General features: G+C 36.1%; 1 protein-coding gene across 1 annotated transcript in view; it reads right to left on the reverse strand.

Moving 5' to 3' along the window:
- The window catches only part of OSBPL10 (oxysterol binding protein like 10), a 100249-nt gene that overhangs the window by 36852 nt on the left and 49028 nt on the right, over positions 1-14369 (reverse strand). The window contains exons 5-6 of the mRNA XM_085226405.1: positions 9603-9813; positions 1350-1504 (exon numbers count right to left, since the gene is read on the reverse strand). Coding sequence (XP_085082531.1) covers positions 1350-1504; positions 9603-9813 — 366 coding nt within the window. The remainder of the gene's footprint in view (positions 1-1349; positions 1505-9602; positions 9814-14369) is intronic.

Genomic DNA, 14369 nt, shown 5'->3' on the forward strand with positions numbered 1-14369 from the left:
ATATGCAAAACTCATTATCTCACATTAGCAAGAGAAAGAAAAGAGCTGAGTCTTTGAAAAAAAATAGCTGTAATTCAAAACAAATCATAAATGGCTTGATTCAACTGCAAAAATGATGCTCTCTAAAAATAATATTTATTATATATTTATAATAGTGCGTACAGAAAGCTCTCAAAAGAATATTCTTAAGAAAATGCTGTAAGAATTGCAGTTGGCTCATCTAAAAAAGGAATTATACAACCTCCTAGTAAAAAGCAAATCTAATTCATTTAAACACTGAGATTATTGGACATTGTAAAATAGCAGAACTTGAAACTGCTATTTAAGGACAGAACTGGAAAAGAACCAAAGTAACAAAGAACTGAAGAACCACCACAGCAACAAGTAATATTTAAAAAAAATCTACTTTGGTTTAGCCCAGGATTTTTTAAACTATATTCAACTCAAGATACTAGAAAAGACCTAGAAAAAACAAACAGCTTTATTGATCTCCCCAACCATTACAGTTTGTTAAAGGCAATATATTTTAATTTAAGCAATTCCAATTGCCAAAGAGCATTCACTTGTAATAAAGGGTTTCTTCAGCTCTCAGAAACGCCTTTCCAGTTCTCCAGGTCTTGTGTGCTCCAGGTGCCCAACAATCTGTGAAGTCTCAGTGTGAAGTGTTTTCCTGGTGGGCAGCACTGGTATCCAAAGCAGACAGCAGAAGCTGGAGAAGTTTGACATGGTGAGAGTGTTTCAGTGCACCAGATGCGTGATACGCAGCTATGAGCCTCCTCAAAGAGTCGATGCTTCAGAACTGCCCTTTACCAAGTAAATGCCACAAAAGCACAAATCAACAGGCTGGTGCAAACGATGTGAATAAGTTTGCCTATAATCACTTAACATGAAAATGGGCCAGAAAGCAATGCACAATTTTGAACTCAGAGAAGCTGTGCCCAGAGACATTCAAGAGCAATTAGCAACACAGAAAAATGGGTAGCAAGCAAACCTTGTGGTCCTAATGTCTCCTGTCTCAATGCAGAATAAAAACCAAACAGCTTATTCTATCATCAAAGATAGATACGTATACTGAAGACCACTAATGGGTTTTACAACTAGGAGATTATATGCTTTCCATAGTCCACTGTCTCTCAGTATCGAGAGACGGAGAAGCAAAAGCACAGAGCAATACATAAGCATTCTGTTCTAGTTTTCGGAGTACATTTTTGCATAAAACACCATTTTAACAATTATTTCATACAGAACGATAAAAATTACAGTAAGTAATTCATAGAAGCATCCACTATTGCACATCTTTGCATCTAATCAATGTCTAGTCTCAAATACAACAGAAATGGTCTGCTTACCTCAGTACCTGGCTGTAGTGTCTGCCCATCTTGGGCTGCCGATGGAACTATGGCCCATGTGATGTTGGCACTAGCAGATGATAAGGAGCTGAGGGCACCATTTTTCAGTTGCTCTGAGGAATGTGACTTGGGCCCAGGCCATCCCAGGATACCATCTGAAGCAGAAAACAGGTATCAACTTACAAGAGGCAGATGACTGCTTTTTCCACTCCTCTCAGCATTCTGTTCATATTAATGAACTGCTACTTGTTCCCTGTCCCCATGCACAGTTTTACTTCTGTAATAAGTGAATGAAGGAAGAATATTTTACAGTTTTATTCTTACTGCCAGACAGAATTATCCATAAATTATTATACACAATTATACATAAAGATTATTCAATCTGACGCTTTTTTTTTGTAATTAAGCAAGTATTCTCTATTCAATATTTTAATAGTTAGGAAATTATCCAACACTACTGCACCTAATACAGGGCAGGTGCTTGCCACATCTTCTAAACACAGATCAGTACCAGAAGAAAGATGACTAACCATCTAGCTTTTGCATCAGGCCCCAGGCCCAGGACTAGCTCAGGTAATACGCTGAGCACCTCTCCATTCACTGTGCCTGAAACCAAAGTTCTAAACTTGACAGCTGTATTTCATTTCTGCCGGAACTTACTCCAAAGCTTTCCCTAAACTAAGTGCTAAAATGCTTTCCTTGTACCAAGAGGACAGTTTAGAGGAGTTCTCATTAGAAAGATGCACATTATATATGAATCAAACAGAACTAGACATCAAGACAACCCCTACTTCTGGAGGCACCTAATTTCCAGGACAGGCCAGTACTGAGGGATGCTAAGACAGAAAAAAACAATCAGCTAAGAAGACTGCAATGTCCTTCCTCCCTTACTGCTCTAAAACACAGTATTGCTATTCATATCTGTAGCCCTCACTGTAGAGCTTAAACTTGAGCTATCCATTACATGCTGTTATAAAATAGAGAGATATGGATAAGAAAATTGTGGTTTTTTAGTTATTACCGTAATAAGTGCATTAAAATACAATTAGTGTCACCAGGAGGATCTCTTTCTCTCATCATTGCCAACATTTTGAGATGAACACAATGTACATTAAAGATCATGCTATTTGTTTTCTCCATATCATTGGTGGTTAACAGAGGCTGCTTCCTAATTAAGATAAATAGTTTCATCTGGTGAGATGATCTGGGTACTATTATATTAACTTAATATTTGTATTGTTTAAAATGGGTCAGAAGTCCTACAGCTGAAATCCTCTGAATTCCAAAGATAAAATAATTACAGAATATTCCTCTCACCTCAGATGGTAGCAAGTTATAATAATACGACAAAACTTCAGATCTACTTGCTTAGCAGGATTTTGTACCACCTTTTGAAGAAAGCATAAGCAAATGATCTGTAAAAAGTGTAATATGATTTTCAAAGATAAGAGCAACTAGCAGAGAGAAAACAAAACATTTTGAAAAAAATCAAACGTATTTCACATAACTCAAATTTCCCACTGACAAAGGATGAATATCTCTGGGGCTCTAATATCAGGCCTTTACTTTTACATGCTGCAAAGACTTCTGGATTTCAGTAATTCTGAGTAATGTCAGTAGATATTATTAAGATTAAGCGGAGTCACATGAATACATAAGGAAAAAATGGTCTTTGTTTGTCTTGCCCTACATATCAGTTCTACGTACCACAAAGTCAACATTTGCTCCCATTTCAACTGCATTAAATCTACACAATACTGCTATACATAGCAAGGAATGCAGAGCTCACTGACTGCAGTCATAGTAGCACTCTGTTTGTTAGGAAGAATGGGCAACCCCAGATCCCCCAAAATAAGCTCTGATTCAGAGGATAATCTGAAGATTGTTCTGACAAATCCAAAATGTACTCTGAATGAGAGGAAGGAAGGAAGCATGCCTTCAGCATTTAAGGATAAAACTAGAAAACCTAGAAAAGCTTTATGTGAAGTCAAAATACTTCACATAAACTGTTAGCTCCTTGAAGGGAATGTGTGAGGCTATAAATTGATAAACAATTTTTTAAAAAAATCATTTTAATGTTAATTTATACAGATTTCATAGAGAAAACCACATCAAGAAGTTAAAGTAAACTTGCTTCATTTCAACAGTTTTATAGAGCACAGCTATCCTTCTCATTCTTCATTACTTTGTGATGTTGTAACTGATCTGTTTTTCCATTTCTCCTTGTCTAGCAGCTGAATATTGAATTATTACTGTTATTTTCCTATTACAGAGAAAGAAAAAAAAATTGAAATGACTGTTCTTTATGCAACTCTTTGAAAATAAGTCATCCACTCATTTCCTTGGGCTATCAATTTTCTCTCTTCACACACAATCTATTTTGCTTTCGCTGTGAAGAATTAGGCTTCTTAACTAACATTTTTTAAAAAGCTCATTTCTGTAAATAGCCATAAGAAAACACCATTTGAATAAACACCTCGCTGCAGGGGAAATTTGCAAGCATGAACATTTACTTAACTGTCGTTTACATATTTTTTAGAACACTGCATCAGTTTTCAGTACAAACACACCTAGTAAAAAAAGATTATTTTAGTCTTCATCTTTCTCCGCACATTTTAAACTCTATCACAGAAATAGCATCTATTAGTAGTATGCCAGCATGCTTTCCCATCTGTCCCAAGGGCAGTGATACTTCTTCAGAGAACGATGCATCTTGTCAGCATAGTCAAGTTTTTAAGCAGATCTTAACCACACTTTATAAGAGGATGCTAAGAGTTGAGGTCCAAAGGATAAATCACATCTAATAACATCACATTTAATATGCAAATGTACACTGACACACCAGTATTCTTGGGTCATTCTAAGGAGTTGCCTTATACCCTACAGAACTTTACTTCCCAGACAAATGCAGAGTATGAAGAAAGAGTCATTAGCAATAGTCTGAAAATCAAGTAAGATAAGAATCTCTACATATAGAAAGTTAGCGGATGCAAAAAGCACTGCACTAATTAAAGCAAAACATCTACTGCTCTATAATAAACAATGCAGAAATTAGAACAGATGTATTAAATATGACGTTTGCATAATCAACTAGATCTCTTCCACTTGTATGGCATTGGATATGTGGTTCCAAAAGAGAAAGCCAATTCTAAGCCCAATTACTCTGGCAGTTCAGTGCATATGTACATACAATACAACAAAGAAAGCACCCAAAAAACACCAATTTCTACTGCAACTAACAGGCAGCAGATAAATTCTGACAAAAGAGAGAAGAACACTACTAGGTAAGCTAAGTGCAGCACCCAGACACAACCTGATCTTCTTTCCCTTTAGCAATGCTGCAGTTCAGAAAAATCATCCATTTCAGGTGGCACAATACAGAGTATTCTACAGAAGTGTCCTCAGGATAAACACTTTACCCCTTAAGAGTTGCACACAGCAGGAGGTTCTACCAAAAGAAGAGGTTTGGATGAGATTTTTTCAGTTAAGCACTATCATTTTCTTTTCTTCTTTTATCCCAATGTACCTTCAAACTATGTTTCTGTATTGCAATTGACGTATGAAATATGCTTAGCACCTACATCAATTCTGTAACAAAAGAAAGTTTAAGTTCTCTGCTCTTGGCTTATAGACAGAAAAAACCAACATCATTTTCCCTTAGCACAATCATAAACAAACAACTATTGATAATACTCTTACAATACATTGTAACCAAACTATAATAAAAATTCCCTTAAGAATTCTACGCCAGCTCTCAAGGAGAGACCAAAACTGGTCCCTGCTGGGCTGGAACTAGAAAACAATGTTATCTTGCAAAGCAAGATGAGCATGTAAGGAATAATATATTAGCATATAGATAGAAGAGCAAATTGTTTTGGTTAGTCCCAGCAGAAGCAAGTCTAGCACTGATACATTTAAAGGAGACCTGACTGACTATGGAATTTAGTTAAGTTACACAGGTAATAACTGTTTCTCACCAGTCTTCTTTCCTCATTCTTTCCTGCACCTTCAGGCATTTGGGGGAGGGGAGGAGGCAGGAGGGAAGTTTGGGGATAGCAGGTGTTAAGCAAGAAGGAGGATTCCCCTGCTTGCTCATTTTTCTTTCCTTTTGACATCTCAGCTAAAGGCGAATCCACAGCTGTCATTTGTCACCAAGTTGAAAGCATCTGGATTTCATCTTTCCTGGCCACTTATTTTTTCAAAAGAAGGAACTAAAGAATCTGATAAAACAAAGAACATTCTGCCCCCCCCCCCAACTCCAGACTCCAGTATCGCCTTCAGTCCATTTGTTGCCATAGAAGCCAAAATAAGCAGCATTTGCACATCAAATGAACTCCAAAGAATAGATAGTGAAGATGGGTTTGGGTTTTGGCTTTCGTTTTTAGAAAAGAAAAATTACCCCTCAAAAAGGAAGAAAATAAGAAACATTATATTTTCTATCCAGAAAAGCGGACAAAAGAGACTTAAAAATATATCAAGGAATTCATGTCTTGTAGATGCTTTATTCAGTAAATGAACATGTGATGCAAGATAGTTCAAAATAAGGGATATATCTGTATGTGCTGCTGCTGACTGCAAGGCAGGATTCCAATTGCAAAAATATGAAAATAAAGAACAAACCTAAAGCACAACATAAGGTGATAAATAAGCTTTAAAACAAATACTCAAATTTGCTGCGTTCTTATTTTGGGATAGAAGAACGAACATTAATCACAGCAGTCAACACGCTTTAGAGATACTCTTCTGCCAAAGGCTACACATTAGGCAAAAAGTAACACCAAAGATTTTAAGGTTTTAAATAGTGATAAAAGTTTCTTCTCTGTAGTTTTATTTTGAAAGCCATCTGTTTCCTGTTGCATGCTAAATAAACTCAATCTTGTCATATGGCACTTAATGCTGAGTAGTACACACTACTCTGCTAGGTGACATCCTGGAACAATTTTTGGCTCTAAGCTTGTTCAGCAGCACCCATCTGAGACAACCTGCTTGACAAGCTTTTGAGGTTAACGGTTACCATGAGCACAGCAGTAGGAGAAACATATGCGACTGGGCGACCAGGAGAAACCATTTTCAGCTGTTGCTCATTTTGGGCATTCAAGCTGACTTACGGGGGTGGTCATGCAACCAACGAGGCATCGCTGATCGCTGCTGATGACTATCCGCACTTTATAAACTGTTTGCTAAGATCCTTAGACTCCTTACTATCACCAACTTCCCCATCTTCTCCACATTTCTCAGCTGCTTAGAACTTGCAATAAATCAACTGGACAGCATTTGTCTTCTTTTACTGCCTTAGTCTTACTCCAGATATAAATAGATATAGATATATAAATGTCAAACCATCTCCTCCAATAACTGGAGCTAGTCAGCACGTAAGAAAATCTTTGAAACATTTCTCCTCCCTACAAAGAGAACAGAAACCCAGAACTCAATACAACTTGTAGGTACAGATGGAATCACTCGTTCTTTCCCCCTTCTGTATGTAAAGAACACTTCTAGCTAATCACATATTTTCTTAGCGTATCTTTCAGTGAAAGAAAAAAAATGACCAAACTTAGCCAGAGATCAATGCACATACCTTTAAGAAAGGCAGCTAGATATGTTTGCCATTATTTTGTCTCAAAAGTAGAAACAGACAGGATTTTTGTCTCACTGACTGTTCTTGTTGAGTGCTTGATTTTTGGAAATGCATAACAAATAGAGAATCACAAAAACCTTTCCTTAAATCTTTACAGTAAGACTAAAACATGTGTTGACTATCCTTCAAAAAAGATTGAAGATTTCAGTATAATCCTTAAAACTGCTTGTATACTTGAGTTATGTGACTGACAACTTGTGAGAAACATTAAAATGAAGAGTAGAAAATCACATCTTCCTTAAACTATTCCATGCCAAACAATATCATAAAATATTTAAAGTCAAGACCTACATAATTCTAGATTTTTGATACGATTTTATTGCACTGACTGCTAAAATGCTTTTCTTCTATTCACACTACTGGAAAACAAAACAATAAATAAATTACATTAAAAAAGGAGATTTTTTTCTGTTTAACAGTAACAGCCCACAAATCTGTTTAAAGTAGCTACTACTAAATAACTATCTTTGCGATTGCAGTTCCTAAGTATTATGCCAGAAACTCAGCTACCTTAAGTCCTTGCTGTAGAAGCATTAAGATTGTAAGGCCTACAAGAAAGATATTATCTCTCAGAATTAGAGTTTCCTAGAAGATTACTTAAAGCACTAGTCTGATTAGGTATGAGTTTATGCAGCTTTGATGACTCAAACTCCACCGACTCAGCAGAAATATTAAGTCCATCAAAGTACGTCTGAAAAAGATTAAGTGTAGGAAAATCAGTAATCAAGACTTTCAGGCCATGTTCTTTCAGGCAACTGTGTTGCATAATAAATCCTAGGGAAAAGAAAAGGGAAAAAATATAATAATTTTTGCAGACTTTTGGTTAAGGAGAATAGACTAAATATTTCAGCAGCTTTTAGCCCCCTTCTCTCCCCCTTCTTCCTTCTCTCTAAATTACATACCAAGTGGTAAGCACACCTACACACTGAAGAGCTAACTGTTTACATTCAGGTTCTCACAGTTACACTGAAAATTCTGATATGAAAAAGTGCTACAGAATTCCGAAAGAATTCCCGTATAAGTTTACAGTCTAAGGAGAAACAAACAACAGTGTTTATTAGACTTTTTTCAATACTTCATAATAGTGACTTCCAGAATTTTTTAGAGGAGGGATTAAAAAAAAAATTAATAAAGGAATTCAACAGCTTTTCCCCATTGTGCACATATCTACAAAAATCATTACTAAGTCAAAATAGACACTAATTTAAAAGAACATTAGTTGGACACAAATTCAAGAGCATGTACAATTCAAGTCATCTATCTCTGACAGCTCACATAGATCACATGAACATGAGAAGCAACATCCAGAGAATTTGAAACTGGAAACTGACCCTTCTTTGAATGATGCTTTTCATCTTTTATACAACCCATGCTGTTTCGAAATGGCATTATATCAAAGAAATCTATTAATCACTACTATGAAGATGTGTACAAACTTTCTAAATTAAAACCAAAGTGTAGAAAACAGGGGTTTTGTTGTTCTCTCTTGTTCCCCTATGAAACATCAGAAACTGTACCACAGTACAGGCATAACAGTTTTTAATTCCTTTTCTTTTTTTTTTTTCCCTACTTCTCAGTTGATCCTCTCATATTTCTACTTTCCCTACAGGGGAACTCTGTAGAGGGCTTCGCTTCTTAACCAGTTGCCTCAGCAGCTCTGAAGGTATATTTGCCCAGAAGCAGACCTACTGTAAAAGTAAGGATGATTCGCCTTTTTGGTTTTATATATATATATTTTTTTAAGAGCCTACTTGAAGTTGGGTTTTGTTATTGATTCACCGGCAGAAAACAGAGCCCCCTTATCCAGAATTCTGCTGTTGCTCTTCCTCTTATATCAACTCCTGTCCCTGCGCTTAAGCTAGATAGTGCAATAAGAAAGCAGCAAGTCCCCTTTCAGAAAGGTTTAACTTCATATATTACGGACAGAGTTCTAGAACTGTGTGAACCGAAAAAAAACTGAGCTAGATGGAGATCGAGAGCTTCATGCCTACAGAGCTAAATGCAATATCTAACTGACATTTTAGGCTCATAAAAATTTGCCAAATATATATCTATATTTTAATAGCAGCAAGAAGATCTCTTCCTGCATTTAAATAAAACCACTGACTGGAATAAATCTACTTGAATAGGATCCTTTCACATAGGAAAACTGGTAACATGACTTTTCAGAAAACAACTGCATTTTTATCAAACAAATCTGTATTGTGATTTCACTCTCAAAAAAAAAAAAAAAAAAGGTTCTGCACTGTCATTAAGAATACAGGCTTATGTATCTATTGCTCATGCCATCTTTTTTTTGTTGTTGTTATTACTATTATCCCTTCCATGCCTTTCTATCTTCAGAATCTGACTTCCTGGGAAGACTCAGGACAACATCTTTTTCTCCCTTCTTCTGTTTCCAACTGATTCTGTGGTTATTTTTTTTTTTTAGATTAAAAGAAAAATCCTGATGCCTGATGTAAGGTTCTGTAACAAGTTGCTCCATCCAACTTGCTTTTTTAAGGGAGGGTTCATTTTGCCTGCTTCAGTAGAGTAATTTTTTTTAAAAAAAAAAAAAAGCACAAAACACTACAACCTAAGACACACAAAAAAAATACCCGAGAGATTATGTTCACCTGAGGACAGTGTCCTGTTATGGTGCTGGCCCACTTGATGCATGCTTTGCTGTAACAGAGTCAGGCATTCTCCAAGGCAGCTCAGGGTGGCAGCAGAGGTAGCTTTTAAAAGCAGCAAGTCCTGATCCAAGGCAGAAAGGGGGCCAGAACTTGGGAGAGCTTCAATGGCTTGTACAAGGTTCTTCTGTTGTCCCTCAACTTGGCTCATCATCTGTAAAGGTGCAAAAACATCTGATGTCACAGGAAATATCACAGATTCCTACAGCTCAATATGACGACTAAATGTAAAGAGCTGCCTCAAATGAATGTTAATATTATGATCCAAACAAACCATAAACTAATTTACAAGAACATAGGGCTTGAGACTACCAAAAGCCTATCAAAACGTTAAGACTACAATAGAGAGAACAGTCACTTAAAATAGTAGGTTCACTATAGATTAAATAATGGCTCACACTGTCCAGAAGTTTTCTTAAGGAAATACATGAAATTTCTATCTCTGTTACTAATTTAGATTTACATTTTCTTTTCTTGGTATATGATCTGAGATACCCAAGAAAGACACACTATCCATCTTCTTCCTTTCCTACATAAAACATCTAATCACACTTTAAGAACTGATATTTTTCACTTCTCATGCTTCAGTAAAGAATTGGTCTTAAAAAACACGGTGACTTGAAGTTTATAAGCATTATCATGGGATGCAAGTTAGAATACTTGTTTACTGTCATATATGAATACCAGCTGTCAGGGAGAAAGTTAATCTGTTTCTAGATTTTAACCAGACGAAGATAAAATGTATGCTAGTAGTGCAGATAAAAAACATGACAGAAGTAGTCTGTTCTTAAATAAGCTGGCAAGTTTCCAAAGTCATTCCTATAACCAAAAGAAAGAGCTTATTAAAAATTCTATTTTTACTATCTGTAGCAAACTGTACATGCACACTGACAACCCTCTTTATTTCACTTACCTTTCCTTCAAGTGAGAAGCCACCCTCATGTATCACACTGCATCTGGCAGTGTCTTTGAGAAAAATCATATCCACGCCTGTAATCATACCCACTTGGACCAAAACTCAAATTAACTCTGGATTTTTTTTCTTTAATGCTCTGAGATACTATCAGCCTATGCCTGATGAGACAGAGTTTATAATACCTCATCTCAGACAATAACTTTAGTTAAGCCTTTGCAATATTTCTTTAGTGATGGAGCATTACACTTCTTCCCTTCTTCATCTTTTGGCAATATACAGCAGAAAGAGTATCTACTACCAGACAGACAACTCAGTTAACACAAACTGAGTTACTCACTATCCCTTTCTCCTGCAGGTGCAAGACCTATCAATATAAACCCAAGATTCGATTACCTGAGGGAGTCCACACTGATTAATGACTGCCACGTGTTGAATTATCCTCCCTCTCCTGAAAAATTTCATGTTAATTTCTTTCTACTTTCAGTACAACTGCAAGTTTATGATCCTAAAAGGTGAACACAGTAGAAACAACCCACCACCCTCTGCCAGATCGATACAAGAGAAAAGTCCTTTTATAAAGTGTGCAGCATCTCATAAACAGCTTCCAAAAAAATGAAGGATAATCATGTGCCAGTCATTCTTCCCAACAGGAGATGAACGCATTTACTCTATTCATCTCTATGTATTTCTATAGGAGGATTTTTTAAACTAAACATGACATTTATTCCACAAACGTCTCTTTATTACATCCCCTTTCCCTCCCTTCTCAGAGAGTCTGTTTTGCTAAATCTGATGTCTTTACATTATCTAAGAAACTGCTATTTGAAGAATACAAGCTTGAAAAAAAAAAAAAATTAATGCTTAATAGGTTTATTAAGCTAATTCAATCTCACATCTAAAGTTCAAACTCTAAACATGACTAGAGATAAATCAAAGTCCATCTCCTTCAGCTACGTGAATGAATCATACAAGGCTAAGATTACAAAATGTGTCAGCACTGAACCCATTTACCATGCAATTTACCATGTTAACTGTAATGTTCCTGTATTAGCTCACCAACTCCAACCAAGCTTAGACAAACACATTTGGCTTAATTATTATAAGATTCATGGGACGATGTAGATTTTTATTTAATGCAAAAATTTGTAAATCCATTAAATTCCAAAGAAAGTTTTTCAAAGTAGGTGCTTTCAATTTGGGGTTAACTTGTCTTATTCTCCTTATTCTATGTATATGCAACATTTAACACAACAGTCATCATCTCTCCTCTAATGCAAATAAATACTAACCCAGCCAGATCAGAGCACCTGAGGACACCAGCACAACACTATCACTGACCACAAGGAATTTATAACCCAGTTAAAGATACGAAAGATGTTGCTATGCAAAGTCACAGTTTGAAAAAAGGCAGTCTGTAATGCTTGACTATAAAAGCAAGCTAGATGCACTCTGGAAAATTCAGAATGTTCAGATGCACTTTGCTAAGTAAAGTGTTTTAAACACGGTATCTTCCAAACAGAATACTTTCATTAAATATATATATACATATATATGTGTGTATGTGTGTGTGTGTGTATATATATATATATACACACACACACACACACACACACACACACAGTTGAGATGATCAAAGCTATCAAAAGAAGATTCATAAACAACAGATTCAAATTCCTTTTGTTCAAGCTACTACAATGTTTAAAAAAAAAAAAGAAAAAAAAGCATAAGCTTCATCAGGTTTTTTATTATTACACTTTGACGTATGGTATGCTTCCCGTGGCCTCTCTACACTGTGGCAAATACACTGATAAAAAAGGCTAGCTGAGCGCACTGAAAAGAAAGAACAGAAACTGAACTCAAAGAAGCAAATAGCCATTCCAGCAAACAAGCATTCTCAGCATCCTAAGACACAGTGATTTCAAGCTCCTTGAAGAAAACAAAGAGTGACATCGGCCATTTTTACCTCAAAGGGCAAGCAGACACTTTCCCTTTATTATATAAGGCTATGAGGAGCATGGCACATTCATTGAGGATTCACTTTGCTCTGTCAGTTAATAGAACCCTTTCTCTGCTTCAGTATTCTCTGTGCGGGCTGTCAGCAACACTACTGCTAGCAGCACATTGTGTGACGAGTTACCTCTGGGCGCTTCCTCTGGAAGATTCAATACAGTGATTTATTTATTTTAAAGCTTTTCCACTGCCGGCTGAAAACGATCACAAAAAAATTGGAAAATAAACAACAGTGTTCATATGAAAATCAGAGCATCCATATAAATAAACAAGTGACCAACAAAAAAAGACACCTCTCACAGGGCAATGACAATTAAGTAACAGAAATTCAACGCACATCACTTTATTTTTTTTTTTGAATACCAGAAATACATCAAGTTGTATTTGGGAGAGGAGTATCACAAATACCTCCTAGTATTATCAACTTGTTGCTTTTGGATAATCATGACAGAAGAAAAGCATTTTGAAATACATTTGGAAAGGACAAAAGGAGAGGTCAGTTTCTGAAACCTCCTGAGAATAGGTCCAAAGTGATTGAGTCCAGACCTTGGTTCTCATTTTTGAAGTGTGTACCACAGGGTTTTTGTTTTTTCCTTTTGTTGTAACGTAAAGCATTGCTTTTCTTAAAAAGAGAAGCAGACATGAAGGAAGAACCAAGTCCACACAGAAATAACAAAAACCTTCTAGGATATTGTAAATCAAATGCATTAGATTGTTACATAATCCTAATAAACTTAACTCTGACCTTGAGCAAGGACTCCTGGCTTGATCCAGGTATCATCAACAATCTTGACCCAGATCTCATCAATAACAATATCAATCATCATATTACAAAAATTAAAAGTTAGAACAGTCAATCAATTCATATCAAAGCATAATATAGAGATTCATATATCAAGTATGTATCAGAATGTAAGGAAAACACATGGAACTCCAATGTCACTGAAGTAATCATGCCAGTCACTGATGTGACATTCTGGCTAACGTCTCAGCACAGCTTCACAATTCCCACATGGTATTTCCATGAAGCTTTCCTATTTTCAATTATTTATTCTGAAAAAGGAAAGAGCACAAACATACATGCAAAAAAAAAAAAAAAAAAAAAAAAACCACTAACAAATATTACTTCCTTCTTTAGCTTGTTTTCAGCCACATCTGGAGAATTCAGTGCTGCCAATCACCAGCTCAGAAGGTATACCTCTCCTATTGAAATGTCTGTCAAATGAAGATAAATTCTACAGTTGCGGTAGAAGTGTGGAGTTTGGGGGTTTTTTCCTCCCCATTTGACGTATTCTTATTTTGAGTTATAACCACTGCAGAGTAAGAGAAGTTTTCTTCCCTGGGTCTAACCTCTGAAAATTCTCCTCCAGCTTACTCAAGATCACTTGATACGTGCACCCTCCTACTTAAAGATTTCCTGACAAGGATTTATAGGTTTACCCCTTTTCTTCAGTAAAGTCACCTCTATCAATATTCTAATGGGATTCCATCAAAAGTATGCGAGGTAGAAAGGCAAAATTAGAGCTTAATATATAGTTGAAGTGAAAGAATTATATACAAGGATTGTTGCTAAAGGCACTGCAATACCTAACACCAATCTCTTACTAAGGAACTTTCTGCTTTTCAGTCTTGAATCTGTTTAGTGTAGAAAGGTACACAAGACCATATGACTACGGACATGCTTACTCTACAATTAATAGCCCTGTATGCTTTGCTTACAATAAAAAACTCAGTTTTTGACCAAAAAGGGCTTTCTTGAGCTGTAGACAGAAAGAAATTCTTCC

The sequence above is a fragment of the Meleagris gallopavo genome, chromosome 6, assembly GCF_905368555.1.
Source record: "Meleagris gallopavo chromosome 6, MGAL_WU_HG_1.1, whole genome shotgun sequence".
Taxonomy (NCBI): domain Eukaryota; kingdom Metazoa; phylum Chordata; class Aves; order Galliformes; family Phasianidae; genus Meleagris; species Meleagris gallopavo.